This window comes from Pristiophorus japonicus, chromosome 21, assembly GCF_044704955.1.
Source record: "Pristiophorus japonicus isolate sPriJap1 chromosome 21, sPriJap1.hap1, whole genome shotgun sequence".
Taxonomy (NCBI): Eukaryota; Metazoa; Chordata; class Chondrichthyes; family Pristiophoridae; genus Pristiophorus; species Pristiophorus japonicus.
Window position 1 is genome coordinate 92,328,425 of NC_091997.1, and position 27,088 is coordinate 92,355,512.

At 49.2% G+C, this 27,088-nt stretch overlaps 1 protein-coding gene across 3 annotated transcripts in view; it reads left to right on the top strand.

Moving 5' to 3' along the window:
- usp3 (ubiquitin specific peptidase 3) overlaps positions 1-25,585 on the top strand; it is a 171,326-nt gene extending 145,741 nt beyond the window's left edge. For all 3 annotated transcript variants that reach the window (XM_070865223.1, XM_070865221.1, XM_070865222.1), the window contains exon 15: positions 23,574-25,585. In XM_070865223.1, the coding sequence (XP_070721324.1) occupies positions 23,574-23,742 (169 nt within the window). In that variant the 3' untranslated portion in view covers positions 23,743-25,585. The remainder of the gene's footprint in view (positions 1-23,573) is intronic.
- The last annotated feature ends 1,503 nt before the right edge of the window (positions 25,586-27,088 follow it).

A 27,088-nucleotide genomic window follows, 5' to 3' on the forward strand; every position in this document is an offset into this window, starting at 1 on the left:
GTGGGTTTAGGAGACAGGCGCAGTTCTGATAGCGCAGTGGGGTTAGGGTCAGGCGCAGTTCTGATTGCGCAGTGGGATTAGCGACGGGCGCAGTTCTGAAAGCGCAGTGGGATTGGGGACAGGCGCAGTTCTGAAAGCGCAGTGGGATTCGGAGACAGGCGCAGTGAGATTAGAAGACAGGCGCAGTTCTGATAGCGCAGTTCGATTAGGGACAGGCAAAGTTCTGATAGCGCAGTGGAATTAGGAGACAGGCGCAGTGGGTTTAGGAGACAGGCGCAGTTCTGATAACGCAGTGGGGTTAGGGTCAGGCGCAGTTCTGATAGCGCAGTGGGATTAGGTACAGGCAAAGTTCTGATAGCGCAGTGGAATTAGGAGACAGGCGCAGTGGGTTTAGGAGACAGGCGCAGTTCTGATAGCGCAGTGGGGTTAGGAGACAGGTGCAATTCTGATAGCGCAGTGGGATTCGGAGACAGGCGAAGTTCTGATCGCGCAGTGGGATTAGGGATAGCCGCAGTTCTGATAGCGCAGTGGGATTAGGAACAGACGCAGTCTTGATAGCGCAGTGGGATTGGGGACGGGCAAAGTTCTGATAGCGCAGTGGGATTAGGAGACCGGCGCAGTGGGATTAGAAGACAGGCGCAGTTCTGATAGCACACTGGGATTAGGGACAGGCGCAGTTCTGATAGCGCAGTGGGATTAGGAGACGGGCGCAGTTCTGAAAGCGCAGTGGGATTCGGAGACAGGCGCAGTGAGATTAGAAGACAGGCGCAGTGGGATTAGAAGACAGGCGCAGTTCTGATAGCACACTGGGATTAGGGACAGGCGCAGTTCTGATAGCGCAGTTAGATTAGGGATAGGCAAAGTTCTGATAGCGCAGTGGGATTAGGAGACAGGCGCAGTGGGATTAGGAGACGGGCGCAGTTCTGATAGCGCAGTTGGATTAGGAACAGACGCAGTGCTGATAGCGCAGTGGGATAAGGAGACGGGCGCAGTTCTGATAGCGCAGTGGGATTAGGGACAGGCGCAGTTCTGATAGCGCAGTGAGATTAGGGATAGGCGCAGTTCTGATAGCACACTGGGATTAGGGACAGGCGCATTTCTGATAGCGCAGTGGGATTAGGGACGGGCGCAGTTCTGATCGCGCAGTGGGATTTGGAGACAATCGAAGTTCTGAAAGCGCAGTGGGATTAGGGATAGCCGCAGTTCTGATAGCGCAGTGGGATTAGGGACGGGCAAAGTTCTGATAGCGCAGTGGGATTAGGAGACAGGCGCAGTGGGATTAGAAGACGTGCGCAGTTCTGATAGCGCAGTGGGATTAGGGACAGGCGCAGTTCTGATAGCGCAGTGGGATAAGGAGACGGGCGCAGTTCTGATAGCGCAGTGGGATTAGGGACAGGCGCAGTTCTGATAGCGCAGTGAGATTAGGGACAGGCGCAGTTCTGATCGCGCAGTGGGATTAGGGACAGGCGCAGTTCTGATCGCGCAGTGGGATTAGGAGTCAGGTGCAGTTCTGATAGCGCAGTGGGATTAGGGACAGACACAGTTCTGATAGCGCAGTGGGATTAGGGACGGGCGCAGTTCCGATTGCGCAGTGGGATTAGGGACGGGCGCAGTTCTGATTGCGCAGTGGGATTAGGGACAGACGAAGTTCTGATAGCGCAGTAGGATTTGGAGACAAGCGAAGTTCTGATAGCGCAGTGGGATTTGGAGACAAGCAAAGTTCTGATAGCGCAGTGAGATTAGGGACAGGCAAAGTTCTGATAGCGCAGTGGGATTAGGAGACAGGCGCAGTGGGATTAGAAGACAGGCGCAGTTCTGATAGCACACTGGGATTAGGGACAGGCGCAGTTCTGATAGCGCAGTGGGATTAGGAGACAGGCGCAGTTCTGAAAGCGCAGTGGGATTCGGAGACAGGCGCTGTGAGATTAGAAGACAGGCGAAGTTCTGATAGCGCAGTGAGATTAGGAGACGGGCGCAGTTCTGATAGCGCAGTGGGATAAGGAGACGGGCGCAGTTCTGATAGCGCAGTGGGATTAGGGACAGGCGCAGTTCTGATAGCGCAGTGAGATTAGGGACAGGCGCAGTTCTGATAGCACACTGGGATTAGGGACAGGCGCAGTTCTGAGAGCGCAGTGGGATTAGGAGACAGGCGCAGTTCTGATAGCGCAGTGGGATTAGGAGACAGGCGCAGTCGGGTTAGGAGACCGGCGCAGTTCTGATAGCACACTGGGATTAGGGACAGGCGCAGTTCTGATAGCGCTGTGGGATTAGGGTCAGGCGCAGTTCTGATAGCGCAGTGGGATTAGGGACAGGCAAAGTTCTGATAGCGCAGTGGAATTAGGAGACTGGCGCAGTTCTGATAGCGCAGTGGGGTTAGGAGACAGGTGCAATTCTGATAGCGCAGTGGGATTAGGAGACAGGCGAAGTTCTGATCGCGCAGTGGGATTAGGGATAGCCGCAGTTCTGATAGCGCAGTGGGAATAGGAACAGACGCAGTCCTGATAGCGCAGTGGGGTTAGGAGACAGGTGCAGTTCTGATAGCGCAGTGGGGTTAGGAGACAGGTGCAATTCTGATAGCGCAGTTGGATTAGGAACAGACGCAGTGCTGATAGCGCAGTGGGATTAGGGTCAGGCGCAGTTCTGATAGCGCAGTGGGATTAGGAACAGACGCAGTCCTGATAGCGCAGTGGGATTAGGAGACAGGTGCAGTTCTGATAGCGCAGTGAGATTAGGGACAGACACAGTTCTGATAGCGCAGTGGGATTACGGACGGGCGCAGTGGCATTAGGAGTCAGGTGCAGTTCTGATAGCGCAGTGGGATTCGGAGACAGGCGCTGTGAGATTAGAAGACAGGCGAAGTTCTGATAGCGCAGTGAGATTAGGAGACGGGCGCAGTTCTGATAGCGCAGTGGGATAAGGAGACGGGCGCAGTTCTGATAGCGCAGTGAGATTAGGGACAGGCGCAGTTCTGATAGCGCAGTGAGATTAGGGACAGGCGCAGTTCTGAGAGCGCAGTGGGATTAGGAGACAGGCGCAGTTCTGATAGCGCAGTGGGATTAGGAGACAGGCGCAGTCGGGTTAGGAGACCGGCGCAGTTCTGATAGCACACTGGGATTAGGGACAGGCGCAGTTCTGATAGCGCTGTGGGATTAGGGTCAGGCGCAGTTCTGATAGCGCAGTGGGATTAGGGACAGGCAAAGTTCTGATAGCGCAGTGGAATTAGGAGACAGGCGCAGTTCTGATAGCGCAGTGGGGTTAGGAGACAGGTGCAATTCTGATAGCGCAGTGGGATTAGGAGACAGGCGAAGTTCTGATCGCGCAGTGGGATTAGGGATAGCCGCAGTTCTGATAGCGCAGTGAGATTAGGGACAGACACAGTTCTGATAGCGCAGTGGGATTACGGACGGGCGCAGTGGCATTAGGAGTCAGGTGCAGTTCTGATAGCGCAGTGGGATTCGGAGACAGGCGCTGTGAGATTAGAAGACAGGCGCAGTGGGATTACGAGACAGGCGCAGTTCTGATAGCGCAGTGGGATTAGGGGCAGGCGCAGTTCTGATAGCGCAGTGGGATTAGGAACAGACGCAGTCCTGATAGCGCAGTGGGATTAGGAGACAGGTGCAGTTCTGATAGCGCAGTGAGATTAGGGACAGACACAGTTCTGATAGCGCAGTGGGATTACGGACGGGCGCAGTGGCATTAGGAGTCAGGTGCAGTTCTGATAGCGCAGTGGGATTCGGAGACAGGCGCTGTGAGATTAGAAGACAGGCGAAGTTCTGATAGCGCAGTGAGATTAGGAGACGGGCGCAGTTCTGATAGCGCAGTGGGATTAGGAACAGACGCAGTCCTGATAGCGCAGTGGGATTAGGAGACAGGTGCAGTTCTGATAGCGCAGTGAGATTAGGGACAGACACAGTTCTGATAGCGCAGTGGGATTACGGACGGGCGCAGTGGCATTAGGAGTCAGGTGCAGTTCTGATAGCGCAGTGGGATTAGGGACAGGCGCAGTGGGATTAGGAGACAGGCGCAGTTCTGATAGCGCAGTTAGATTAGGGACAGGCAAAGTTCTGATAGCGCAGTGGGATTAGGAGACAGGCGCAGTGGGATTAGGAGACGGGCGCAGTTCTGATAGCGCAGTGGGATTAGGGGCAGGCGCAGTTCTGATAGCGCAGTGAGATTAGGGACGGGCAAAGTTCTGATAGCGCAGTGGGATTAGGGACGGGCGCAGTTCTGATAGCGCAGTGGGATTAGAAGACAGGCGCAGTTCTGATAGCGCAGTCAGATTCGGGACATGCGCAGTTCTGATCGCGCAGTGGGATTTGGAGACAATCGAAGTTCTGATAGCGCAGTGGGATTAGGGATAGCCGCAGTTCTGATAGCGCAGTGAGATTAGGGACGGGCAAAGTTCTGATAGCGCAGTGGGATTAGGAGACAGGCGCAGTGGGATTAGAAGACAGGCGCAGTTCTGAGCGCAGTGGGGTTAGGAGACCGGTGCAGTTCTGATAGCGCAGTGGGATTAGGGACAGGCAAAGTTCTGATCGCGCAGTGGGATTAGGGATAGCCGCAGTTCTGATAGCGCAGTGGGATTAGGAACAGACGCAGTCCTGATAGCGCAGTGGGGTTAGGAGACAGGTGCAGTTCTGATAGCGCAGTGAGATTAGGGACAGACACAGTTCTGATAGCGCAGTGGGATTACGGACGGGCGCAGTGGCATTAGGAGTCAGGTGCAGTTCTGATAGCGCAGTGGGATTAGGGACAGGCGCAGTGGGATTAGGAGACAGGCGCAGTTAGATTAGGGACAGGCGCAGTTCTGATAGCGCAGTGGGATTAGGAGACAGGCGCAGTGGGATTAGGAGACGGGCGCAGTTCTGATAGCGCAGTGGGATTAGGGGCAGGCGCAGTTCTGATAGCGCAGTGAGATTAGGGACGGGCAAAGTTCTGATAGCGCAGTGGGATTAGGGACGGGCGCAGTTCTGATAGCGCAGTCAGATTAGGGACATGCGCAGTTCTGATCGCGCAGTGGGATTTAGAGACAATCGAAGTTCTGATAGCGCAGTGGGATTAGGGATAGCCGCAGTTCTGATAGCGCAGTGAGATTAGGGACGGGCAAAGTTCTGATAGCGCAGTGGGATTGGGGACAGGCGCAGTTCTGATAGCGCAGTAGGATTTGGAGACAAGCGAAGTTCTGATAACGCAGTGGGATTAGAGATAGCCGCAGTTCTGATAGCGCAGTGGGATTAGGGACGGGCAAAGTTCTGATAGCGCAGTGGGATTAGGAGACAGGCGCAGTGGGATTAGAAGACAGGCGCAGTTCTGATAGCACACTGGGATTAGGGACAGGCGCAGTTCTGATAGCACACTGGGATTAGGGACAGGCGCAGTTGTGAAAGCGCAGTTAGATTAGGGATAGGCAAAGTTCTGATAGCGCAGTGGGATTAGGAGACAGGCGCAGTGGGATAAGGAGACGGGCGCAGTTCTGATAGCGCAGTGGGATTAGGGACAGGCGCAGTTCTGATAGCGCAGTGAGATTAGGGATAGGCGCAGTTCTGATAGCACACTGGGATTATGGACAGGCGCAGTTCTGATTGCGCAGTGGGATTAGGGACGGACGCAGTTCTGATAGCGCAATCGGATTAGGGACAGGCGCAGTTCTGATCGCGCAGTGGGATTTGGAGACAATCGAAGTTCTGAAAGCGCAGTGGGATTAGGGATAGCCGCAGTTCTAATAGCGCAGTGGGATTAGGGACGGGCAAAGTTCTGATAGCGCAGTGGGATTAGGAGACAGGCGCAGTGGGATTAGAAGACGTGCGCAGTTCTGATAGTGCAGTGGGATTAGGGACAGGCGCAGTTCTGATAGCGCAGTGGGATAAGGAGACGGGCGCAGTTCTGATAGCGCAGTGAGATTAGGGACAGGCGCAGTTCTGATAGCACACTGGGATTAGGGACAGGCGCAGTTCTGATAGCGCAGTGGGATTAGGGACAGGCGAAGTTCTGACGGCGCAGTGGGATTAGGGACAGGCAAAGTTCTGATAGCGCAGTGGGATTAGAGACAGACGCAGTTCTGATAGCGCAGTGGGATTAGGGACAGGCAAAGTTCTGAGCGCAGTGGGATTAGGAGACAGGCGCAGTGGGGTTAGGACACAGGCGCAGTTCTAATAGCGCAGTGGGATTAGGGACAGATGCAGTTCTGATAGCGCAGTGGGATTCGGAGACAGGCGCAGTGGGGTTAGGACACAGGCGCAGTTATAATAGCGCAGTGGGATTAGGGACAGATGCAGTTCTGATAGCGCAGTGGGATTGGGGACAGGCGCAGTTCTGATAGCGCAGTAGGATTTGGAGACAAGCGAAGTTCTGATAACGCATTGGGATTAGAGATAGCCGCAGTTCTGATAGCGCAGTGGGATTAGGGACGGGCAAAGTTCTGATAGCGCAGTGGGATTAGGAGACAGGCGCAGTGGGATTAGAAGACAGGCGCAGTTCTGATAGCACACTGGGATTAGGGACAGGCGCAGTTCTGATAGCGCAGTGAGATTAGGGATAGGCGCAGTTCTGATAGCACACTGGGATTAGGGACAGGCGCAGTTCTGATTGCGCAGTGGGATTAGGGACGGACGCAGTTCTGATAGCGCAATCGGATTAGGGACAGGCGCAGTTCTGATCGCGCAGTGGGATTTGGAGACAATCGAAGTTCTGAAAGCGCAGTGGGATTAGGGATAGCCGCAGTTCTGATAGCGCAGTGGGATTAGGGACGGGCAAAGTTCTGATAGCGCAGTGGGATTAGGTGACAGGCGCAGTGGGATTAGAAGACGTGCGCAGTTCTGATAGTGCAGTGGGATTAGGGACAGGCGCAGTTCTGATAGCGCAGTGGGATAAGGAGACGGGCGCAGTTCTGATAGCGCAGTGAGATTAGGGACAGGCGCAGTTCTGATAGCACACTGGGATTAGGGACAGGCGCAGTTCTGATAGCGCAGTGGGATTAGGGACAGGCGAAGTTCTGACGGCGCAGTGGGATTAGGGACAGGCAAAGTTCTGATAGCGCAGTGGGATTAGGGACAGGCAAAGTTCTGAGCGCAGTGGGATTAGGAGACGGGCGCAGTGGGGTTAGGACACAGGCGCAGTTCTAATAGTGCAGTGGGATTAGGGACAGATGCAGTTCTGATAGCGCAGTGGGATTCGGAGACAGGCGCAGTGGGGTTAGGACACAGGCGCAGTTATAATAGCGCAGTGGGATTAGGGACAGATGCAGTTCTGATAGCGCAGTGGGATTAGGAGACAGGCGCAGTGGGATAAGGAGACGGGCGCAGTTCTGATAGCGCAGTGGGATTAGAGACAGACGCAGTTCTGATAGCGCAGTGGAATTAGGAGACAGGCGCAGTCGGATTAGAAGACAGGCGCAGTTCTGATAACGCAGTGGGATTAGGGACAGGCAAAGTTCTGAGCGCAGTGGGATTAGGGACAGGTGCAGTTCTGATATAGCAGTGGGATTAGAGACAGACGCAGTTCTGATAGCGCAGTGGGATTAGGGACAGGCGCAGTGGGATTGGAAGACAGGCGCAGTTCTGATAACGCAGTGGGATTAGGGACAGGCAAAGTTCTGAGCGCAGTGGGATTAGGAGACAGGCGCAGTGGGGTTAGGACACAGGCGCAGTTCTAATAGCGCAGTGGGATTAGGGACAGATGCAGTTCTGATAGCGCAGTGGGATTAGAGACAGACGCAGTTCTGATAGCGCAGTGGGATTAGAGACAGAAGCAGTTCTGATAGCGCAGTGGGATTAGGAGACAGGCGCAGTGGGGTTAGGAGACGGGCGCAGTTCTGATAGCGCAGTGGGATTAGGGACAGGCGCAGTTCTGATAGCGGAGTGTGATTCGGGGCAGGCGAAGTTCTGATCGCGCAGTGGGATTAGGAGACAGGCGAAGTTCTGATAGCGCAGTGGGATTAGAGACAGACGCAGTTCTGATAGCGCAGTGGGATTAGAAGACAGGCGCAGTGGGATTGGAAGACAGGTGCAGTTCTGATAACGCAGTGGGATTAGGGACAGGCAAAGTTCTGAGCGCAGTGGGATTCGGAGACAGGCGCAGTGGGGTTAGGACACAGGCGCAGTTCTAATAGCGCAGTGGGATTAGGGACAGATGCAGTTCTGATAGCGCAGTGGGATTAGGAGACAGGCGCAGTGGGATTAGAAGACAGGCGCAGTTCTGATAGCGCAGTGGGATTAGGGACAGACGCAGTTCTGATAGCGCAGTGGGATTAGAGACAGAAGCAGTTCTGATAGCGCAGTGGGATTAGGAGACAGGCGCAGTCGGATTAGAAGACAGGCGCAGTTCTGATAGCGCAGTGGGATTAGGGACAGGTGCAGTTCTGATAGCGCAGTGGGATTAGAGACAGACGCAGTTCTGATAGCGCAGTGGGATTAGAGACAGAAGCCGTTCTGATAGCGCAGTGGGATTAGGAGACAGGCGCAGTGGGGTTAGGAGACAGGCGCAGTTCTGATAGCGCAGTGGGATTAGGGATAGCCGCAGTTCTGATAGCGCAGCGGGATTAGGGACGGGCAAAGTTCTGATAGCGCAGTGGTATTAGGAGACAGGCGCAGTGGGATTAGAAGACAGGCGCAGTTCTGATAGCGCAGTGGGATTAGGGACGGGCGCAGTTCTGATCGCGCAGTGGGATTAGGGACAGGTGCAGTTCTGATAGCGCAGTGTGATTAGGGATGGGCGCAGTTCTGAGCGCAGTGGGATTAGGGACAAGTGTAGTTCTGATAGCGCAGTAGGATTAGGGACAGGCGCAGTTCTGATACCGTAGTGGGATTAGGGACAGGCGCAGTTCTGATAGCGCAGTGGGATTAGGAGACAGGCAAAGGTCTGATCGCGCAGTAGGATTTGGAGACAAGCAAAGTTCTGATAGCGCAGTGGGATTAGAAGACAGGCGCAGTGGGATTCGAAGACAGGCGCAGTTCTGATAACGCAGTGGGATTAGGGACAGGCAAAGTTCTGAGCGCAGTGGGATTCGGAGACAGGCGCAGTGGGGTTAGGACACAGGCGCAGTTCTAATAGCGCAGTGGGATTAGGGACAGATGCAGTTCTGATAGCGCAGGGGATTAGGAGACAGGCGCAGTGGGATTAGAAGACAGGCGCAGTTCTGATAGCGCAGTGGGATTAGGGACAGGTGCAGTTCTGATAGCGCAGTGGGATTAGAGACAGACGCAGTTCTGATAGCGCAGTGGAATTAGGAGACAGGCGCAGTCGGATTAGAAGACAGGCGCAGTTCTGATAACGCAGTGGGATTAGGGACAGGCAAAGTTCTGAGCGCAGTGGGATTAGGGACAGGTGCAGTTCTGATATAGCAGTGGGATTAGAGACAGACGCAGTTCTGATAGCGCAGTGGGATTAGGGACAGGCGCAGTGGGATTGGAAGACAGGCGCAGTTCTGATAACGCAGTGGGATTAGGGACAGGCAAAGTTCTGAGCGCAGTGGGATTAGGAGACGGGCGCAGTGGGGTTAGGACACAGGCGCAGTTCTAATAGCGCAGTGGGATTAGGGACAGATGCAGTTCTGATAGCGCAGTGGGATTAGAGACAGACGCAGTTCTGATAGCGCAGTGGGATTAGAGACAGAAGCAGTTCTGATAGCGCAGTGGGATTAGGAGACAGGCGCAGTGGGGTTAGGAGACGGGCGCAGTTCTGATAGCGCAGTGGGATTAGGGACAGGCGCAGTTCTGATAGCGGAGTGTGATTCGGGGCAGGCGAAGTTCTGATCGCGCAGTGGGATTAGGAGACAGGCGAAGTTCTGATAGCGCAGTGGGATTAGAGACAGACGCAGTTCTGATAGCGCAGTGGGATTAGAAGACAGGCGCAGTGGGATTGGAAGACAGGTGCAGTTCTGATAACGCAGTGGGATTAGGGACAGGCAAAGTTCTGAGCGCAGTGGGATTAGGAGACAGGCGCAGTGGGGTTAGGACACAGGCGCAGTTCTAATAGCGCAGTGGGATTAGGGACAGATGCAGTTCTGATAGCGCAGTGGGGTTAGGAGACAGGCGCAGTGGGATTAGAAGACAGGCGCAGTTCTGATAGCACAGTGGGATTAGGGACAGGTGCAGTTCTGATAGCGCAGTGGGATTAGAGACAGAAGCAGTTCTGATAGCGCAGTGGGATTAGGAGACAGGCGCAGTCGGATTAGAAGACAGGCGCAGTTCTGATAGCGCAGTGGGATTAGGGACAGGTGCAGTTCTGATAGCGCAGTGGGATTAGAGACAGACGCAGTTCTGATAGCGCAGTGGGATTAGAGACAGAAGCCGTTCTGATAGCGCAGTGGGATTAGAAGACAGGCGCAGTTCTGATAGCGCAGTGGGATTAGGGACAGGCAAAGTTCTGATTGCGCAGTGGGATTAGGGACAGGCGCAGTGGGATTAGGAGACGGGCGCAGTTCTGATAGCGCAGTGGGATTAGGGACGGGCGCAGTTCTGATCGCGCAGTGGGATTAGGGACAGGTGCAGTTCTAATAGCGCAGTGTGATTAGGGATGGCCGCAGTTCTGAGCGCAGTGGGATTAGGGACAAGTGCAGTTCTGATAGCGCAGTGGGATTAGGGACAGGCGCAGTTCTGATACCGTAGTGGGATTAGGGACAGGCGCAGTTCTGATAGCGCAGTGGGATTAGGAGACAGGCAAAGGTCTGATCGCGCAGTAGGATTTGGAGACAAGCAAAGTTCTGATAGCGCAGTGGGATTAGAAGACAGGCGCAGTGGGATTCGAAGACAGGCGCAGTTCTGATAACGCAGTGGGATTAGGGACAGGCAAAGTTCTGAGCGCAGTGGGATTCGGAGACAGGTGCAGTGGGGTTAGGACACAGGCGCAGTTCTAATAGCGCAGTGGGATTAGGGACAGATGCAGTTCTGATAGCGCAGTGGGATTAGAGACAGACGCAGTTCTGATAGCGCAGTGGGATTAGAGACAGACGCAGTTCTGATAGCGCAGTGGAATTAGGAGACAGGCGCAGTCGGATTAGAAGACAGGCGCAGTTCTGATAACGCAGTGGGATTAGGGACAGGCAAAGTTCTGAGCGCAGTGGGATTAGGGACAGGTGCAGTTCTGATATAGCAGTGGGATTAGAGACAGACGCAGTTCTGATAGCGCAGTGTGATTAGGGACAGGCGCAGTGGGATTGGAAGACAGGCGCAGTTCTGATAACGCAGTGGGATTAGGGACAGGCAAAGTTCTGAGCGCAGTGGGATTAGGAGACAGGCGCAGTGGGGTTAGGACACAGGCGCAGTTCTAATAGCGCAGTGGGATTAGGGACAGATGCAGTTCTGATAGCGCAGTGGGATTAGAGACAGACGCAGTTCTGATAGCGCAGTGGGATTAGAGACAGAAGCAGTTCTGATAGCGCAGTGGGATTAGGAGACAGGCGCAGTCGGATTAGAAGACAGGCGCAGTTCTGATAGCGCAGTGGGATTAGGGACAGGCGCAGTTCTGAGAGCGCATTGGGATTGGGGACAGGCAAAGTTCTCACAGCGCAGTGGGATTAGGAGACAGGCGCAGTGGGGTTAGGAGACAGGCGCAGTTCTGATAGCGCAGCGGGATTAGGGACGGGCAAAGTTCTGATAGCGCAGTGGGATTAGGAGACAGGCGCAGTGGGATCAGGAGTGGGGCACAGTTCTGATACCGCAGTGCGATTAGGGACAGGCGCAGTTCTGATAGCGCAGTGGGATTAGGGACGGGCGCAGTTCTGATAGCGCAGTTAGATTAGGGACAGGCAAAGTTCTGATAGCGCAGTGGGATTAAGAGACGGGCGCAGTGGGATTAGGAGACGGGCGCAGTGGGATTAGGGACAGGCAAAGTTCTGATTGCGCAGTGGGATTAGGGATAGGCGCAGTGGGATTAGGAGACGGGCGCAGTTCTGATAGCGCAGTGGGATTAGGGACAGGTGCAGTTCTGATAGCGCAGTGGGATTAGGGACGGGCGCAGTTCTGATAGCGCAGTTAGATTAGGGACAGGCAAAGTTCTGATAGCGCAGTGGGATTAAGAGACGGGCGCAGTGGGATTAGGAGACGGGCGCAGTTCTGATAGCGCAGTGGGATTAGGGACAGGCGCAGTTCTGATAGCGCAGTGGGATTAGGGACGGGCGCAGTTCTGATCGCGCAGTGGGATTAGGGATAGCCGCAGTTCTGATAGCGCAGTGGGATTCCGGACAGGCAAAGTTCTGATAGCGCAGTGGGATTAGGAGACAGGCGCAGTGGGATTAGAAGACGGGCGCAGTTCTGATAGCGCAGTGGGATTAGGGACAGGCGCAGTTCTGATAGCGCAGTGGGATTAGGGACAGGCAAAGTTCTGATAGCGCAGTGGGATTAGGAGACAGGCGCAGTTTTGATAGCGCAGTGTACAATTTACAATTTACAGTGTACAATTTACAGATCACGGTATACTCGGATTGATGTACTATGTAGCTAGCAACTCGGCTGGAAACCAATGTTGCTAACTACTTTATTTTAGTATTTGTATGTTTGGCTATGTTACTTTTAAATAGTTTTACCGTCGACCAGGTAGAGTGTATAGGCATTGCTGCTGTTGGGCCTGCCTCATCTGAGTAACAGGTCAGGCAGCCCACGACGTTCCAGGGCCCGGCGCTCCAGCTCTATATGTAGCCCCGACCTGTGTGAGAACACCACCACAGGTCGGGGCTATAAATAGAGCTGGAGCGCCAGGCGCTGGAACATCGTGGCGGTGGTGCGGCGAGGGATCGCGGCGGAGGTGCAGCGAGGGATCGTGGCGGTGGAGCGGCGAATGAGGGTACGGGGCCCAGAAGAGCCGAGGGCCCAGGGGCAGCCCGGGCCAGCCCACACTGCGATGTGTGTGCACTGGGTCTGTGCAGCAGAGCAGGTCTCCAGTCGTCCTGGTTAACCCTTGCCACTGGATAAAGGCCTAGCTCTGTCAAGCCTGTGTGGTGGCTAATGTGCAACGGTCACCACACGTTAAAAAAAAATCCACGCACAGGCATCTTCCATCCCCTCAACTGGAGTTCAGGACTGGAACATCGGGTCCTTCATTGAAACATCTGTGAACTCTCGTGGAAGCAAGTCATCCTCGTTCAAGGGACCGCCTATGATATGATCTGAGTAACCGGTAAAATTGGACATTGCTGTTGTAGTGATTGCAATAGGAGCAGACACTTGGACCAGGCTGACCTAACTGCAGGTGGCCTTTCCTTTATTCATCGGTTTCTCTCCTCCTGTCCTAAGGCACTGCCTCCTTGTTGGAGTAGGTCTCCGTCGTCAGTTGCCCTCCCGTATTTTACCCAAGGGAGAAAGGGATAGGCTGAGTAATTACAGGCCAGTCAGCCTAACCTCAGAGGTGGGAAAATTATTGGAAAAAGTCCTGAGGAACAGGATAAATCTTCATTTGGAAAGACGTGAATTAATCAAGCATGGATTTGTTAAGGGAGGGTCGTATCTGACTAACTTGATTGAATTTTTCGAGGAGGTAACCTGGAGGGTCAATGAGGGCAGTGCGTATGATGTAGTGTATATGGATTTTAGCAAAGCTTTTGATAAAAGTCTCACATGGCAGACTGGTCACAAAAGTAAAAGCCCATGGGATCCAGGGTAAAGTGGCAAGTTGGATCCAAAATTGACTCAGAGGCAAATGGTCGATGGGTGTTTTTGTGATTGGAAGGCTGTATCCAGTAGGATTTCGCAGGGCTCAAAGCTGGGTCCCTTGTTTTTTGTGGAATATATCAATGACTTGGACTTGAATGTTAGGGGTATGATTAAGAAGTCTACAGATGACACTAAAATATGCTGTGTGGTTGTTAATGAAGAAGAGAGCTGCAGATTGCAGGAAGATATCAATGTACTGGTCAGGTGGGCAGAACAGTGGCAAATGGAATTCAATCTGGATAAGTGTGAGGTAATGCATTTGGGGAGGTCTAACAAGGCAAGGGAATACACATTAAATGGTATGACACTGAAAAGTGTAGAGGAACAAAGGGACCTTGGAGTGCAAGATCACAGGTAGCAGGACAGCTAGATAAGGTGGTTAAGAAGGCATATGGAATACTTGCCTTTATTGGTCGAGGCATGGAATACAAGGAGGTTATGCTTGAACTGTATAAAACACTGGTTAGGCTGCAGCTTGGAGTACTGTGTGCAGTTCTGGTCACCACATTACAGGAAAGATGTGATTGTACTGAAAAGGGTGCAGAAGAGATTTACAAGCCTAGACTGGAGAATTTTGGCTATGAGGAAAGATTGGAGATGCTAGGTCTGTTCTCTTTGGAACAGAGGAGGCTGAGAGGAGACCTGATTGAGGTGTATAACATGATGAGGGGACTGGATAGTGTGGATAGGAAAGGACCTGTTTCCCTTGGTAGAGGGGTCATAGATTTAAAGTAATTGGGGGGATGTATAGAGGAGAGATGAGGGGAAATGTCTTCACCCAGAGGGTGGTGGGGGTCTGGAATGTGGGGGCAGAAACCCTCACCACATTTAAAAAATACTTGGATGTGGACTTAAAGTGCCGTAACCTACAGGGCTACGGACCGAGAACTGGAAAGTGGGATTAGGCTGGACAGCTCTTGATCGTCCGGCGCAGACACGATGGGCCGAATGGCCTCCTTCCGTGCTGTAAATTTCTATGATTCTAAGTGGCCGTTCATGTGTGAGCATCGACCGTGGGTATTCTGTAATTACATGCTCTTACAGCAAGGATCGCCAATGAGACACAACAGAGTGGAAAGCCTGACCAGTTTTCTTCCACTTCCAGCCTTCCCAAAGCCAGAAGCTGAGGCCAGTTATAGTAGCCATACCCCTTCCCCGTTCTCATTTCCCAGCTGCCATCAGTTAGCTCAGCACCGGGATCAAACCTGCCACCATCCTGGTCTGTGGCTCACCGTAAAATTGAAAATGAGCAAAAGCCGTTTGGCAATCGAAGCCTATCGTAGTTTCCCTGATTATCCCGCTATAGTATCCAACCTCATTTTGCCCCATTATCCCGCCTAGCAGATTATTCCAAATTTTCTTTCTTTCGGTGCTGGTTGAAAATGATTTCTCACTAATTTAAAGTTATGTTCACTTGTACTGCTTTTTGCTTAATTGGAAGTAATAATCTGGTCTACTCTATCTGTGCCATTCAGTGAGGTCATCCCTTTCTCAAAATTAGAGCATAAGCTTCTCTATTCTTTCCTCCTAGCTCATCTCCTTTACATTTGTTTCGTGTTTCTCTTCTCCGCACCCTCTCCAGTGATTGTTTTATGGGGCATAGTGATCAGCGGTGAATACTGGATAAACCCACTGCTATATCCAGGAGCTAAGCTTGATTTTTATTTGTGGTGGACCTATATGACTGTTTCTAGTCAAATAGATGTAGAGAAGTGGGAGGGGGCGGATCCAGTTGTCATGGTCCACTTGGGAACCAATGACATAGGTAGAACTAGGAATGCGGTTCTGCTGAGTGTTTGAGGAGCTCGGGTCAAAATTAAAATGCAGTACCTCACAGGTGGTAATCTCTGGGTTGTTACCTGAGCCACGTGTAATTTGGCATAGGGACAAACGAATTAGAAGGTTAAATGCATGGCTGAAAGAGTGGTGTGGGAGGCAGGGGTTTTGCTTCACGGAGCACATGAAGTACTGGTCAAAGAGGGAGCTGTTCCGTTCGGACAAACTCCACTTAAACCGGGCTGGGGCCAGCGTCCTGGCAAAACGAATAACTAGGGCGGTAGATAGGACTTTAAATTAATGAAAGGGGAATGGTGGGGGGATTTAGGAACTGGTAAATTCAACAGCAGTATGTCGAGGCTGTAGAGCAGAGTAGTGCTTTGGGTAAAAATAAGTTGAGTGGGTCAGGATTGGACAGAAAGCTTAAAGGTAATAGAACATTAGAGACTAAGGTGACATCAGGGAAAAATAGAAAAAAGTTAAAGCTAAAGGCACTATATCCATGCAAAGCATTCGCAACAAAATAGATGAAATAATAGCACAGATAGAAATAAATGAGTTTAATCTATTAGCCATACGGATATGTGATTACAGAGAGACCAAGGTTGTGAACTAAATATCCCAGGATACTTGACGTTTAGAAGAGATTGCAGAATGGAAAAGAAGTGGAGTTAGAACCCCGATAAAGGATGGGATAAAGACAGTAGAGAGAAAGGATCTTAGCTCAGAAAATCAAGATGTAGAATCAGTTTGGGTGGAGCTAAGAAACAACAAGGGGCAGAAAACACTTGGAGTAGTTTATAGACCCCCCTAACAGTAGTTATAGTGTCAGAAAGAGCAAAATAAGGAAATTAGAGGAGCATGTATCAAGGGTAATACAGTAATCATGGACTTTAATCTTCATATAGACTGGGCAAACCAAATTTGTAGTAATAGTGTGGAGGATAAATTCATGGAATGTATTCAAGATAGTTTCTAGATCAGTATGTCGAGGAACCAGCTAGAGAACATTCTTCCAGTTTGGGAGGGCGGGAGAGTTCGGGGAGGTCGGGAGACCGAGAGTTCGGGGAGGTCGGGAGACCGAGAGTTCGGGGAGGTCGGGAGACCGAGAGTTCGGGAGGTCAGGAGTCTGAGGAGTAGAAGGCCCGGAGGTCAGCGAGGAGTTCACTTCTGGCGAGGAGCTCACAGCCCTCATTCGGGCAGGTAAGTGATTGACTGTTTGATTGGTAAGTATCTCTCTCTCTCTCTTTTACAACCAGATAAGTTTCATGAGAGGGATGGCAGGGCAGCTCAGTCCTGTGGAGTGCTTGTCCTGCAGCATGTGGGAAGTCCTGGACGCTTCATGCGGCCGAGACAACCATGTGTGCAGGAGGTGTCTCCAGCTTCAACTACTCGAGCTTCGCATTTCGGAGCTTGAGCGGCGGCTGGAGTCAATACAGTGCATCCGCGCGGCTGAGCGCTACGTGGATAGCACGTTTCAGGAGCTGGTCACCCTACAGCTTAAAAGCATGCAGGTAGGGGGGAAGTGGGTGAACACCAGACGGAGGAAGAACGTTAGGCAAGTAGTGCATGAGTTCCCGCCCCCCCCCCCCCCCTGTCTCGCTTTCCGATATTCTCTTCTGAGTATCGGTGAGGGCGATGGTGCCTCTGGGAAATGCAGCCAGAGCCAATTCCAAGGCACCATGGGTGGCTCAGCTGCACAGGAGGAAGGGACAAAGAATTAAAAGAACTGTAGTAGTAGGGAATTAAATAGTTTGGGGAATAGAGAGGCGTTTCTGCAGCCATAGACATAACTCCAGGATGGTATGGTGCCTCCCTGGTGTCAGGGTCAAGGATGTCACAGAGCGAACGTAGGGAATTCTGGGGGGAGAGGGTAAACAGCTAGAGGTCGTGGTCCATATCGGGACCAATGATATAAGTAGAAAGAGGGATGAGGATCAGCAGACAGAATTTAGGGAGTTAGGAGAAAAATTAAAGGGTAAGACCTCAAAGGTAGTAATCTCCGGGTTACTACTGGTGCCACGTGCTAATGAGTACAAGAATTGAAGGATAAAGAGGATGGACGCATGGCTGGAGAGTTGGTGTAGGAAGGAGGGCTTTAAATTCCTGAGACATTGGGACTGCTTCTGGGGGAGATGGGTCCTGTACAAACCGGACGGGTTGCACCTCAACAGCGCCGGGACCAGTATCCTCTCCTCGAAAGGAGATTTGCTAGTGCTGTTGGGGAGAGTTTAAACTAGCTTGGCAGGTGGATGGGAACCTGAGAACAAATTCAATAGGGAAGGAAGTAAAGCTGAAATTGGAAAGCAAGAATGTAAGACAGAGGAAACAAGGGTTAATAAGTAGTAATCAGGGAGGTCTTCCTGTGCTAAATGGTATACACTTCAATGCAAGGAGTATAGCAAATAAGGCGGATGAGCTGAGAGCCCAGGTAGACACTTGGGAGGACGACATTATAGTCATTGCAGAGACATGGCTGAAAGAGGGGCAGGTTTGGCAGCTCCATATTCCTGGTTATAGGATTTTTAGACAAGGCAGAGAGGGGGGTACAAAGGAGGGGTGGGTCGCAGTATTGATTAAATAAACTATTATAGCTGTGAGGAGGGATCATCAAATTAGGCCATATGGGTCGAGCTGAAAATTAAAAAGGGGCAATTACACTCCTGGCCGTGTATTATAGATCCCCAAACAGTGGAAGGGAGATAGAAAAGCAAATATGTAGGCAAATTTTTGTGAAGTCTAAAAACCATAGGGCAGTAATAGTAGTGGATTTCAACTAACTTTTGATAAGGTTCCACATGGCAGACTGGTCACGAAGGTTAAAGCCCATGGGATCCAGGACAAAGTGGCAAGTTGGATCCAAAACTGGCTTGGAGGAAGGAAGCAAAGGGTAATGGTTGATGGATGTTTTTGTGACTGGAAGGATGTTTCCAGTGGGGTTCCACAGGGCTCAGTACTGGGTCCCTTGCTTTTTGTGGTATACATCAATGATCTAGATTTGAATATAGGGGGTATGATTAAGAAGTTTGCAGATAGCACTAAAATAGGCTGTGTGGTTGATAATGAAGAGGCAAGTCATGGGCTGCAGGAAGATATCAATCTACTGGTCAGGTGGGCAGAACAGTGGCAAATGGAATTTAACTCTGAGAAGTGTGAGGTAATGCCCTTGGGCAGGGCTAATAAGGAAAGGGTATACACATTAAGCGGTAGACCGCTTAGAAGTGTAGTTTGGACTTTGGAGTGCTTGTCCACAAATCCCTGAAAGTAGCAGGCCAGGTGGATAAGGTGGTTAAGAAGGCATACGGAATGCTTGCCTTTATTGGCCGAGGCATAGAATACAAGAGATGGGGAAGGTTATGCTTAAATTGTATAATACTTTGGTTAGGCCGCAGCTGGAATATTGCGTGCAGTTCTGGTCGCCGCATTATAGGAAGGACATGATTGCACTGGAGAGGTACAGAGGAGATTTACGAGGATGCTGCCTGGAATGGAGAATCTTAGCTATGAGGACAGATTGGATAGGCTGGGTTTGTTCTCCTTGGAACAGAGGCGGCTGAGGGGAGACCTAATTGAGGTGTATAAAATTTTGAGGGGCCTGGACATAGTGGATAGTAAAGGCTATTTCCCTTTGTGGAGAAGTCTATTATGAGAGGGCATCGTTTTAAAGTGGTTGGTGGAAGGTTTAGAGGTTTTTTGAGGGGAAGCTTCTTCACGCAGAGGGTTGTGGGAGTCTGGAACTCACTGCCTGGAAGGGTGGTAGAGGCAGAAACCCTCGTCACATTTAAAAGGTGCTTGGATGGGCACTTGAAGTGCCGTAACCTGCAGGGTTACTGATCTAGAGCTGGTAAGTGGGATTAGACTGGATAACCTCTTGTTGGCTGGTGCAGATACGATGGTAAGCACTTCAGGGAATCGAATATGGCCAGAGAGATGATCTGGACAAGTTTTGATCGCCTGGATGGTTCGGAGAGGAATTTTCCCAGATTTTTTCCCCCAATTGGCCTGGGTTTTTATCTGTTTCTTTGCCTGTCCCAGGAGATTGCATGGCTCCGGTTGGGGTGGAGTATTAAATGTTGCGATGCATGGGGTATCACAGTTGTGTGGGGCGGACTGGTTGGGCCGGATGCTCTTTACCTTGTTCATTGTTCGTAGGTTTATATGTAACCTTCAGGGCTGCTGACCGAGGGTTGTGTGGCTCTTTGTCGGCCGGCGTGGACACGATGGGCCGAAATGGCCTCCTTCTGCGCTGTAAATTTCTATGTTTCTGGAACAGGTTATTTTAGATCTAGTATTGTGCAATGAGAAAGGATTAATTAATAACCTTACAGTAAAGGAGCCTCTGGGAAGAGTGATCATAATATGATATTTTATATTGAGTTTCAGAGTGAATTAACTAAGTCCGAAACTAGGGTCTTAAGTCTGAACATATGCAACCTACATAGGTATGAGGGGCGAGTTGAGTAGATTGGGAAACTAGATTAAAAGATATGACGGTAGATAGCAATGGCGAACATTTAAAGATTTAATTCATAATTTGCAACGAATATACATTCCCCTAAGGAATAAAAACCCCACGGGATCAGTTGTGCAACCATGGCTAATAGTGTTAGATTAAAGGAAGCGCCTTATAATTTTGCCAAAAAGAGTAGTAAGCCTGAGGATTGGGAGGATTTTAGAATTAAGCAAAGGAAGACCAAGAAACTGATCATGAAAGAGAATATGAGATAAACTAGCAAGAGACCTAAAACCAGACTGTAAAAGCTTTCTATAGCTATGCAAAAAGGAAGATTTTGGCAAAAGTAAAAGTGGGTCCCTTAGACGCAGAGACAGGAGATATTATAATGGGGTATAACGACATGGCAGAGACATTAAACAAATACTGTTGCTGTCTTCACGGTAAGAGACACAAATAACATTCCAGAAACAGTAGGAATCAAGGCTCTAGCGAGAATGAGGAACTTAAAGAAATCAGTGTTAGTAAAGAATTGTACTCGAGAAATGAATGGGACTAAAAGCCAACAAATCCCCGACAACCTAGGGTTTTAAAAGAGGTATCAACAGAGATAGTGGATGCATTGTTTTGATCTCTCAGAATTCATTAGATTCTAGAGCAGAAGGTAGCAAATGTAATCCCACTATTCAAGAAAAGAGGGAGAGATAAAACAGAACTACACACCAGTTAGCCTCATATCAGTAGTAGGAAAAGAACATGTTTATTTCTACTGCCAAAATGGCCAACATGCTCCACCCTTTATTTCTGATTGGTCCCCTTGGAGGATAAGCCACACCCTAAAGTTTCACAGGCATGTGTAACTGGAATCGTCCATCCCAAAGTCTCACTGACTTTGCAAATTGTAACTCGATCCACTTTGACTTCCTGAAGCGACAGAGGACAGAGCTCCCCAGAAGACAGCAAGGGCCAGCCAAAAGTGCCTTACCCCAGTCCAAGTACATCCCTCTCCCAGCCAAAGTGCCTTACCTCAGTCCAAGTACAACCCTCCCCCAGCCAAAGTGCCTTATCCCAGTCTAAGTACATCCTTCCCCCCTACCCCCCCACCATAGATGGGACATTGTGTACGGATTGTTAACAGGTTTATTGGGTATGAAGTGAATAGTAACAGTGTCGTGAATTCTTGATATCATCCACTCCAACGATGTCCCTTGTAGGGGGTTGACAGAACGTGATCCGTCTTCCCCGAGTTTCCTCTCTCCCCTCTGACCCCCTTCCCCCCCCCCCCCCGCCTAGCTTCTCTCTCTTCCCCCCCCCCCAGCCCCAGCTTCCCTCTCTTTCCCCCCCTCCACGCCCCAGCCTTCCTCTCTCTCCCCCCGCCCCAGCCTCCCTCTCTTTCTCCTCCCCTCCCTCCTAGCCTCTCTCTCTCTCCACCCAGCCTCTCTCCATCCCCCCCGAGCCCCTCTCTCTCTCTCTCTCTCCCTCTCTCTCCCCCCCAGCCCCTCTCTCTTTCTCTCTCTCTCTCTCTCTCTCTCGTCCCCGTCCCCCAGCCTCCCTCTCTCTCCTTTCCTGCGCCCCCCCCCCCCCTCTCTCGCTCTCTTTCTCTCTCTCGCTCTCTCTCTCTCTCTCCCCAGCCTCTGCCTCTTTCGCTCTCATCATGCCCAGGACCGCCACCATCAGGCCGGCCTGGGGCGGGGTGGGGGGGGGAAGAGAGATTCGGACCCTCAGGTCCTGCTTCTCGTCACCAGGCACATGGAATGATTCAGCCGGGGGGGGGGGGGGGGAGGGGGGGAGGTGGGGAGGGCGGAGGAGGAAGCTTGTCGCCTGTCGGTCAAAACAGTGCAGTATGGATAGGGGGTGCAGGGCTGGACAGACACCTGTCTGTCAAAAAAATGTGCAGTGCAAATAGTTACATCAGTGGGAAGAATGCTAGAATCCATTGGGGACGTGGTAACAGGGCACTTAGAAAGGCATAATATGATTGGGCAGAGTCAACACGGATTTATGAATGGGAAACCGTGTTTGACAAATCTATTCATTTTTTGAGGTTGTAACTAGCAGGGGAAGCAGTGGATGTAGTTTATTTTGATTTTCAAAAGCATTTGATAAGGTGCCACAGAAGAGGCTATTACACAAAAATAGGGCTCATGAGATTGGGGTAATATATTAGCATGGATTTGAGGATTGGTTAATGGACAGAAAATAGAGAGCAGGGATAAACAGGCCATTTTCGGGTTGGCAGGCTGTAACTAGTGGGGTATCGCAAAGATCAGTGCTTGGGCCCCAGCTATTTACAATCTATTATCGATGCTTTCGATGATTCCAAGTGCCGTGATTCCAAGTGCAGTGTATCCAAGTTTGCTGACAATGAAAAGTTAGGTGGGAAAATAAGCTGTGGGGAGGACGCAATGAGGCTGCAAAGTGAGCAAAAACATAGCAGATGGAATATAATGTAGAGAAGTGTGAAGTTAACCACTTTAGTTGGAAAAATAGAAAAGCAGAGTATTTTTTTAAATGGTGAAAGACTGGGAAATGTTGGTATTCAGAGGGACCTGGATGTCTATGAATTGCAGAAAATTAACATGCAGGTACACCAAGCAATTAGGAAAGCAAATGGCATGTTCTCTTTTATTACAAAGGGTTTGGAGTATAAGAATAAATAAGTCTGACTACAATTATACAGGGCCTTGGTGAGACCACACCTGGAGTATTGTGTACAGTTTTGGTCTCCTTACCCAAGGAAGGATATACTTGCCATAGAGGGAGTGCACCGAAGGTTCACCAGACTGATTCCTGGGATGAGGAGAGATTGAGTAGACTAGGCCTATATTCCCTAGAGTTTAGAAGAATGAGAGATGATCTCATTGAAAGATATAAAATTCTTAAAGAACTTGACAGTGTAGATGCAGAGAGGATGTTTCCCCTGGCTGGGGAGTCTAGAGCCAGGGGTCACAGTCTTACAATAAAAGGTCGCCCATTTAGGACTGAGATGAGGAGAAATTTATTCACTCAAAGGGTTGTCAATATTTGGAATTCTCTGCCCCAGAGGGCTGTGGATGCTGAATTGTTGAATATGTTCAAGGCTGAGATCGATAGATTTTTGGATACTAAAGGAATCAAGGGGTATGGAAGTAATGCATTCTCACAGCACAAAGCAACGTGTGAGACAGCCTCCTAGCTCAGCTAGGTCACACCTGTTTCAACCTGACCACCCAACAAAGATTACATGCAATGTAAGTAATTTGTATTGTAATTTCTTCACTCTAGCTCAGAAGGTGTTGCTGTACCATATGTGTAAAAACTAATGTGGGCACTCCAGGTTAGCTGCCCATTTTCATTACACTTTGGGATTCCTTCTGTTACAATAGATGATAGACGCTCTACTTTGAATTCATAGGAGAAGTGTACATGCAATTTCTTGAGAATTTGGGTAAGGATGTGGGTGTCTGGCTCTCGGGGGGAGGAGAGAGACACCAGATGGTGTGGCCAAGTTTATTTAACGTGATGGATGTATAGCTAAGTAATTTACAATCTGTTCTTTATGATTCAGAATAAATACACTCTGTAAAATGAGAATTAAAAAAGTAACTTGTACCTTGAGTAATTTTACGTAGAGCAAGTTGAAATTGACTGAAGAACTATAGAAGTTGCAGCGTATGACCTTTCACAGTAGAGCAGTAACTACATTTTCTTTTTCTCTCTAGAGTTGGATCGGGTCATTACACTGCTTATGCAACTCACGAAGGACGCTGGTTCCACTTCAATGACAGTACTGTTACTTTGACTGAAGAGGAAGCTGTAGTGAAGGCCAAGGCCTACATCTTGTTCTATGTGGAACGCCAGACCAAATCCGGATCAGGCACCAAACTTTAATGCATCCCATCTTTTTTTTTATATACAAGTGTTTCCCAACATATATACTGAATTGGAACGCACACAACCAGTTCCACATTTCCACAAGTACTTGATAGCTCAAGACTATTTTCATCTTGCACTTTTAATCGCTGATGAGAATCCTGTTATTGCATCATTACTAGTGTTGATACAGTAATCGAGGACACCTGATCTAATTTTAGCCTATCACAGAACCTCAGCAGAATATTTTTAAATCTGAAATGGCTGCTGTTGATCAAGAATTTGGTAACTCCGCTGATAGTGAGATTCAATATTTTGAAATGACCTCTGTACTGTAAATTGTGGGATAGCATTGGCTGGCTTCAAGGTGCATTTACATCAATGTTTCTTCAAACCTTTTACACTACATCTTAATCTGTAACTTCTAAATCGACACAATATTCAGAAGTCTTACTTGTTTCAGCAGTCAGTCTCCCCATAGTGTACAAAGTAATAGAACATTTCAGTTTCGAGTAACCGCACAAGACCAATAAAGTGCTGATGTAAGTACTTAAAATGATGGTGTGTGTTAGACTGGTTGAGGGTCCTTTAGCAGACTGCTACCACTCCCTTCCCTCTCACAAACAGGTACATTACTATGTATATCCAGAACTTGGTGCAAATCTGCTGTTCAGTATTATGAGATACATAAAGTGTAAGTGCACCTTTACTCTGCAGTGCTATGCCTTCCTGTAGTACACTTGTATCTGCCCAAGATTTTTTTAAATGGAACTATAGATCATTCTGTCTGTAATTGTTGTTTTTTTCTTTGTTGCCATTTTCATGTGACCACTTGTAAACACTGGTAACCCAAAACAAAGGCATTTTGCCCCACACTCACCTGTGCTGCACAATTAAATTTGTGTTTTTACATTTTTATTTAGGTATTCAGCTCTGATTTAAAAAAAAACGAAGTTCTCATTTTCTTGAGGTATCACTAGACACTTTTGCATCTTTCAGAAAGCAGAAACAAGTTTAAAAAACAATGATGGAGCAAAAAATGAAATGAACTGCTGAGTTTAAAAAAACAATGGACTCGCATCTATCCCGATACTTTGCTGGGCAGAGTAGGGTTTCTGTATAGCTGTCTGCATCACATGGTGGCAATGAATGGCCAAGATTTGATTGGATGTAGGGTGGTAAGAATGGATTGTGATTTGTAGTGTTACCTGATTAAGAAAGACAAATTAAACATGCTGGGTTACATACAGGGAACCAGAGGGGTGTATCCTTGACAAAATTGTGTCCTACCATTTCTTGTATGCGGTGCACAACGTGAAACAGCGGGTTACAGCTTTTGGAAGAACTTGTACTCGTGTAAAATGGTATGATTATATTCTCGTGCCAAGATAAAGTAATTTTTACTTCTCAAAGACACATTTTCTCATAAATTCTGTTAGTGGCCTGAGTAGTGTTTTTGGAACTGAATGTTTTAATCACATAATGAGATGAAATGATATATTTGCATGTGGATGTACTGTACCAGGCAGCTGCAGCAGCAGAATAGGCCGTCTAAGGCAGTTGGCAGGTTTTTGACATGAGACTCGTGTCTCTTAAATGTGAAAACATACACATCCTAAACTTGAATCTGAATATTAGAACTGTATAAACTTATTTAAATGTTAAACTGTTTTGGTTGCAAAATATGAACTGACACAGTAATAACATAACGTCAAATGGCATTTATTCAGTTAATCCCCACAAAAAAAACAATTCTGTTTGTATATGTACTACTATGGCTGCTTATAATGATGGTATGTATATTAGTAAATGTTCATGTACTGTTTCACTGATAGTAAACTGCAATGTTAATGATGCAAAACAGTGCGTTTTGTCTTGAAGCATAAAGCATTTTATAAACCAGTTTCATTCACAGTTACTGAAGCTTTTAGGATGTTTATAGTTGTTCCAAGGTACAGTACTTGTCAGAATTTCAGCTGTGTGTGTCCCTGTGATGGAACATTTATATTTAATACATTCAGCCATTTATTGCATAGCTAGGCTAGACTTTACTAAGACTCATCAAACATTTTCTAACCTTCTCCCGATGTCCTTTTATCAGTTGTAAAAGTATTTAGTTAATGTGTTCCCCTTCCACACCTCCCTTGAGGAAGTGGAAGTCCATCTTTGTGCATTTTTCTACAAAACAAAAATAATTCATTAGTTATGGAACGCTTCGGGGTAACCAGAGGAGGTGAAATCCACTATATTAAATGTAAGTCATTCATTTCTTTACTTGCATTTAATTATTCTTCCCCTGCATCATGAATTGTTACCTCTCCTTGGCCCTTTGAGGTGGGGCTCCTGTGTCTGAAGGACCGAAAAGGTTGAGTATGTTGAGGCTTCTTCTCTCTCTAATGTTGCAGCTTTTCTTCAATGGTGAACGTCTCTTGGGTTTGGCAAGGGCCCTTGTGCTTCATTCCTGTCATTATCGGAGCTGCTGATCCCCTAGCTGAGGGAGAGGAGCTGGGAGTCTGCAGCGTTATTAGGTTAGACATTACTGTTGCATTATGAGCAGATGAATGTATAGTGTGTTTGGCTAATATTTCTCCACTATTTTAATGAGGCATTTACCCATTCAAAATAAATTTATTAACTACTGCTTTAAAATAATAGAGGAATGTCATTTGCACCCGTTAAATGTACGCTCACTGATGTCGCCAAATCATTTCTACTTCTGGCCAACGTCTGAAGATTGAATATTTTCCAGCTTCCTCCTTGGACCCCGCAGCTTGATCCTGTTCAATGTAAGCATGGCCCCACCTGGCCACATCAAGGAGGGGTGAGCCTTACCTACAGATATCATAAGCTTTACTCGTCAAAGCTTGGTTTATGACCATCACAGAGGTAGTGTGATGAGGCCCAGGCTGATTTCTCCTGTCGTGGCCAAGGTGGAACACCAGGCCGATTTTCTAATCCAAGTGAAGTTCAGACCGGAATGTCCAGAATGAGTGCAAAGCCGGCCAGATATGCAGTGCGCTGATTACATGCATTTTTATTATCATAATTGTTCAGAGCTCCATCTCGGCTTTGGCCTTCAGGGAGGCAGCCAATGGGACCAGAGAATTGTGCTTCTGGTGAAATGCAATCGGAAGTCGACACTTAAAAGTGAGTTACAGCAAAGAGGACAAAAATTCTTAAGAGCTTTTAGAAAAGGCTTTTCAACTTACTGACGGTCTTTACCCAAGCTAACGGGGATGATAGAAATGGCAAGAACTAAGTGAAAGGAAAAGTAATGTAGAGGGACGAAAGTGAGTCTGCAGGCAAGTGTTGGAGCAGCCCAGCACTGGTTTGATGGCTAGTGAAGTGGAGATGGTGTGTTTTA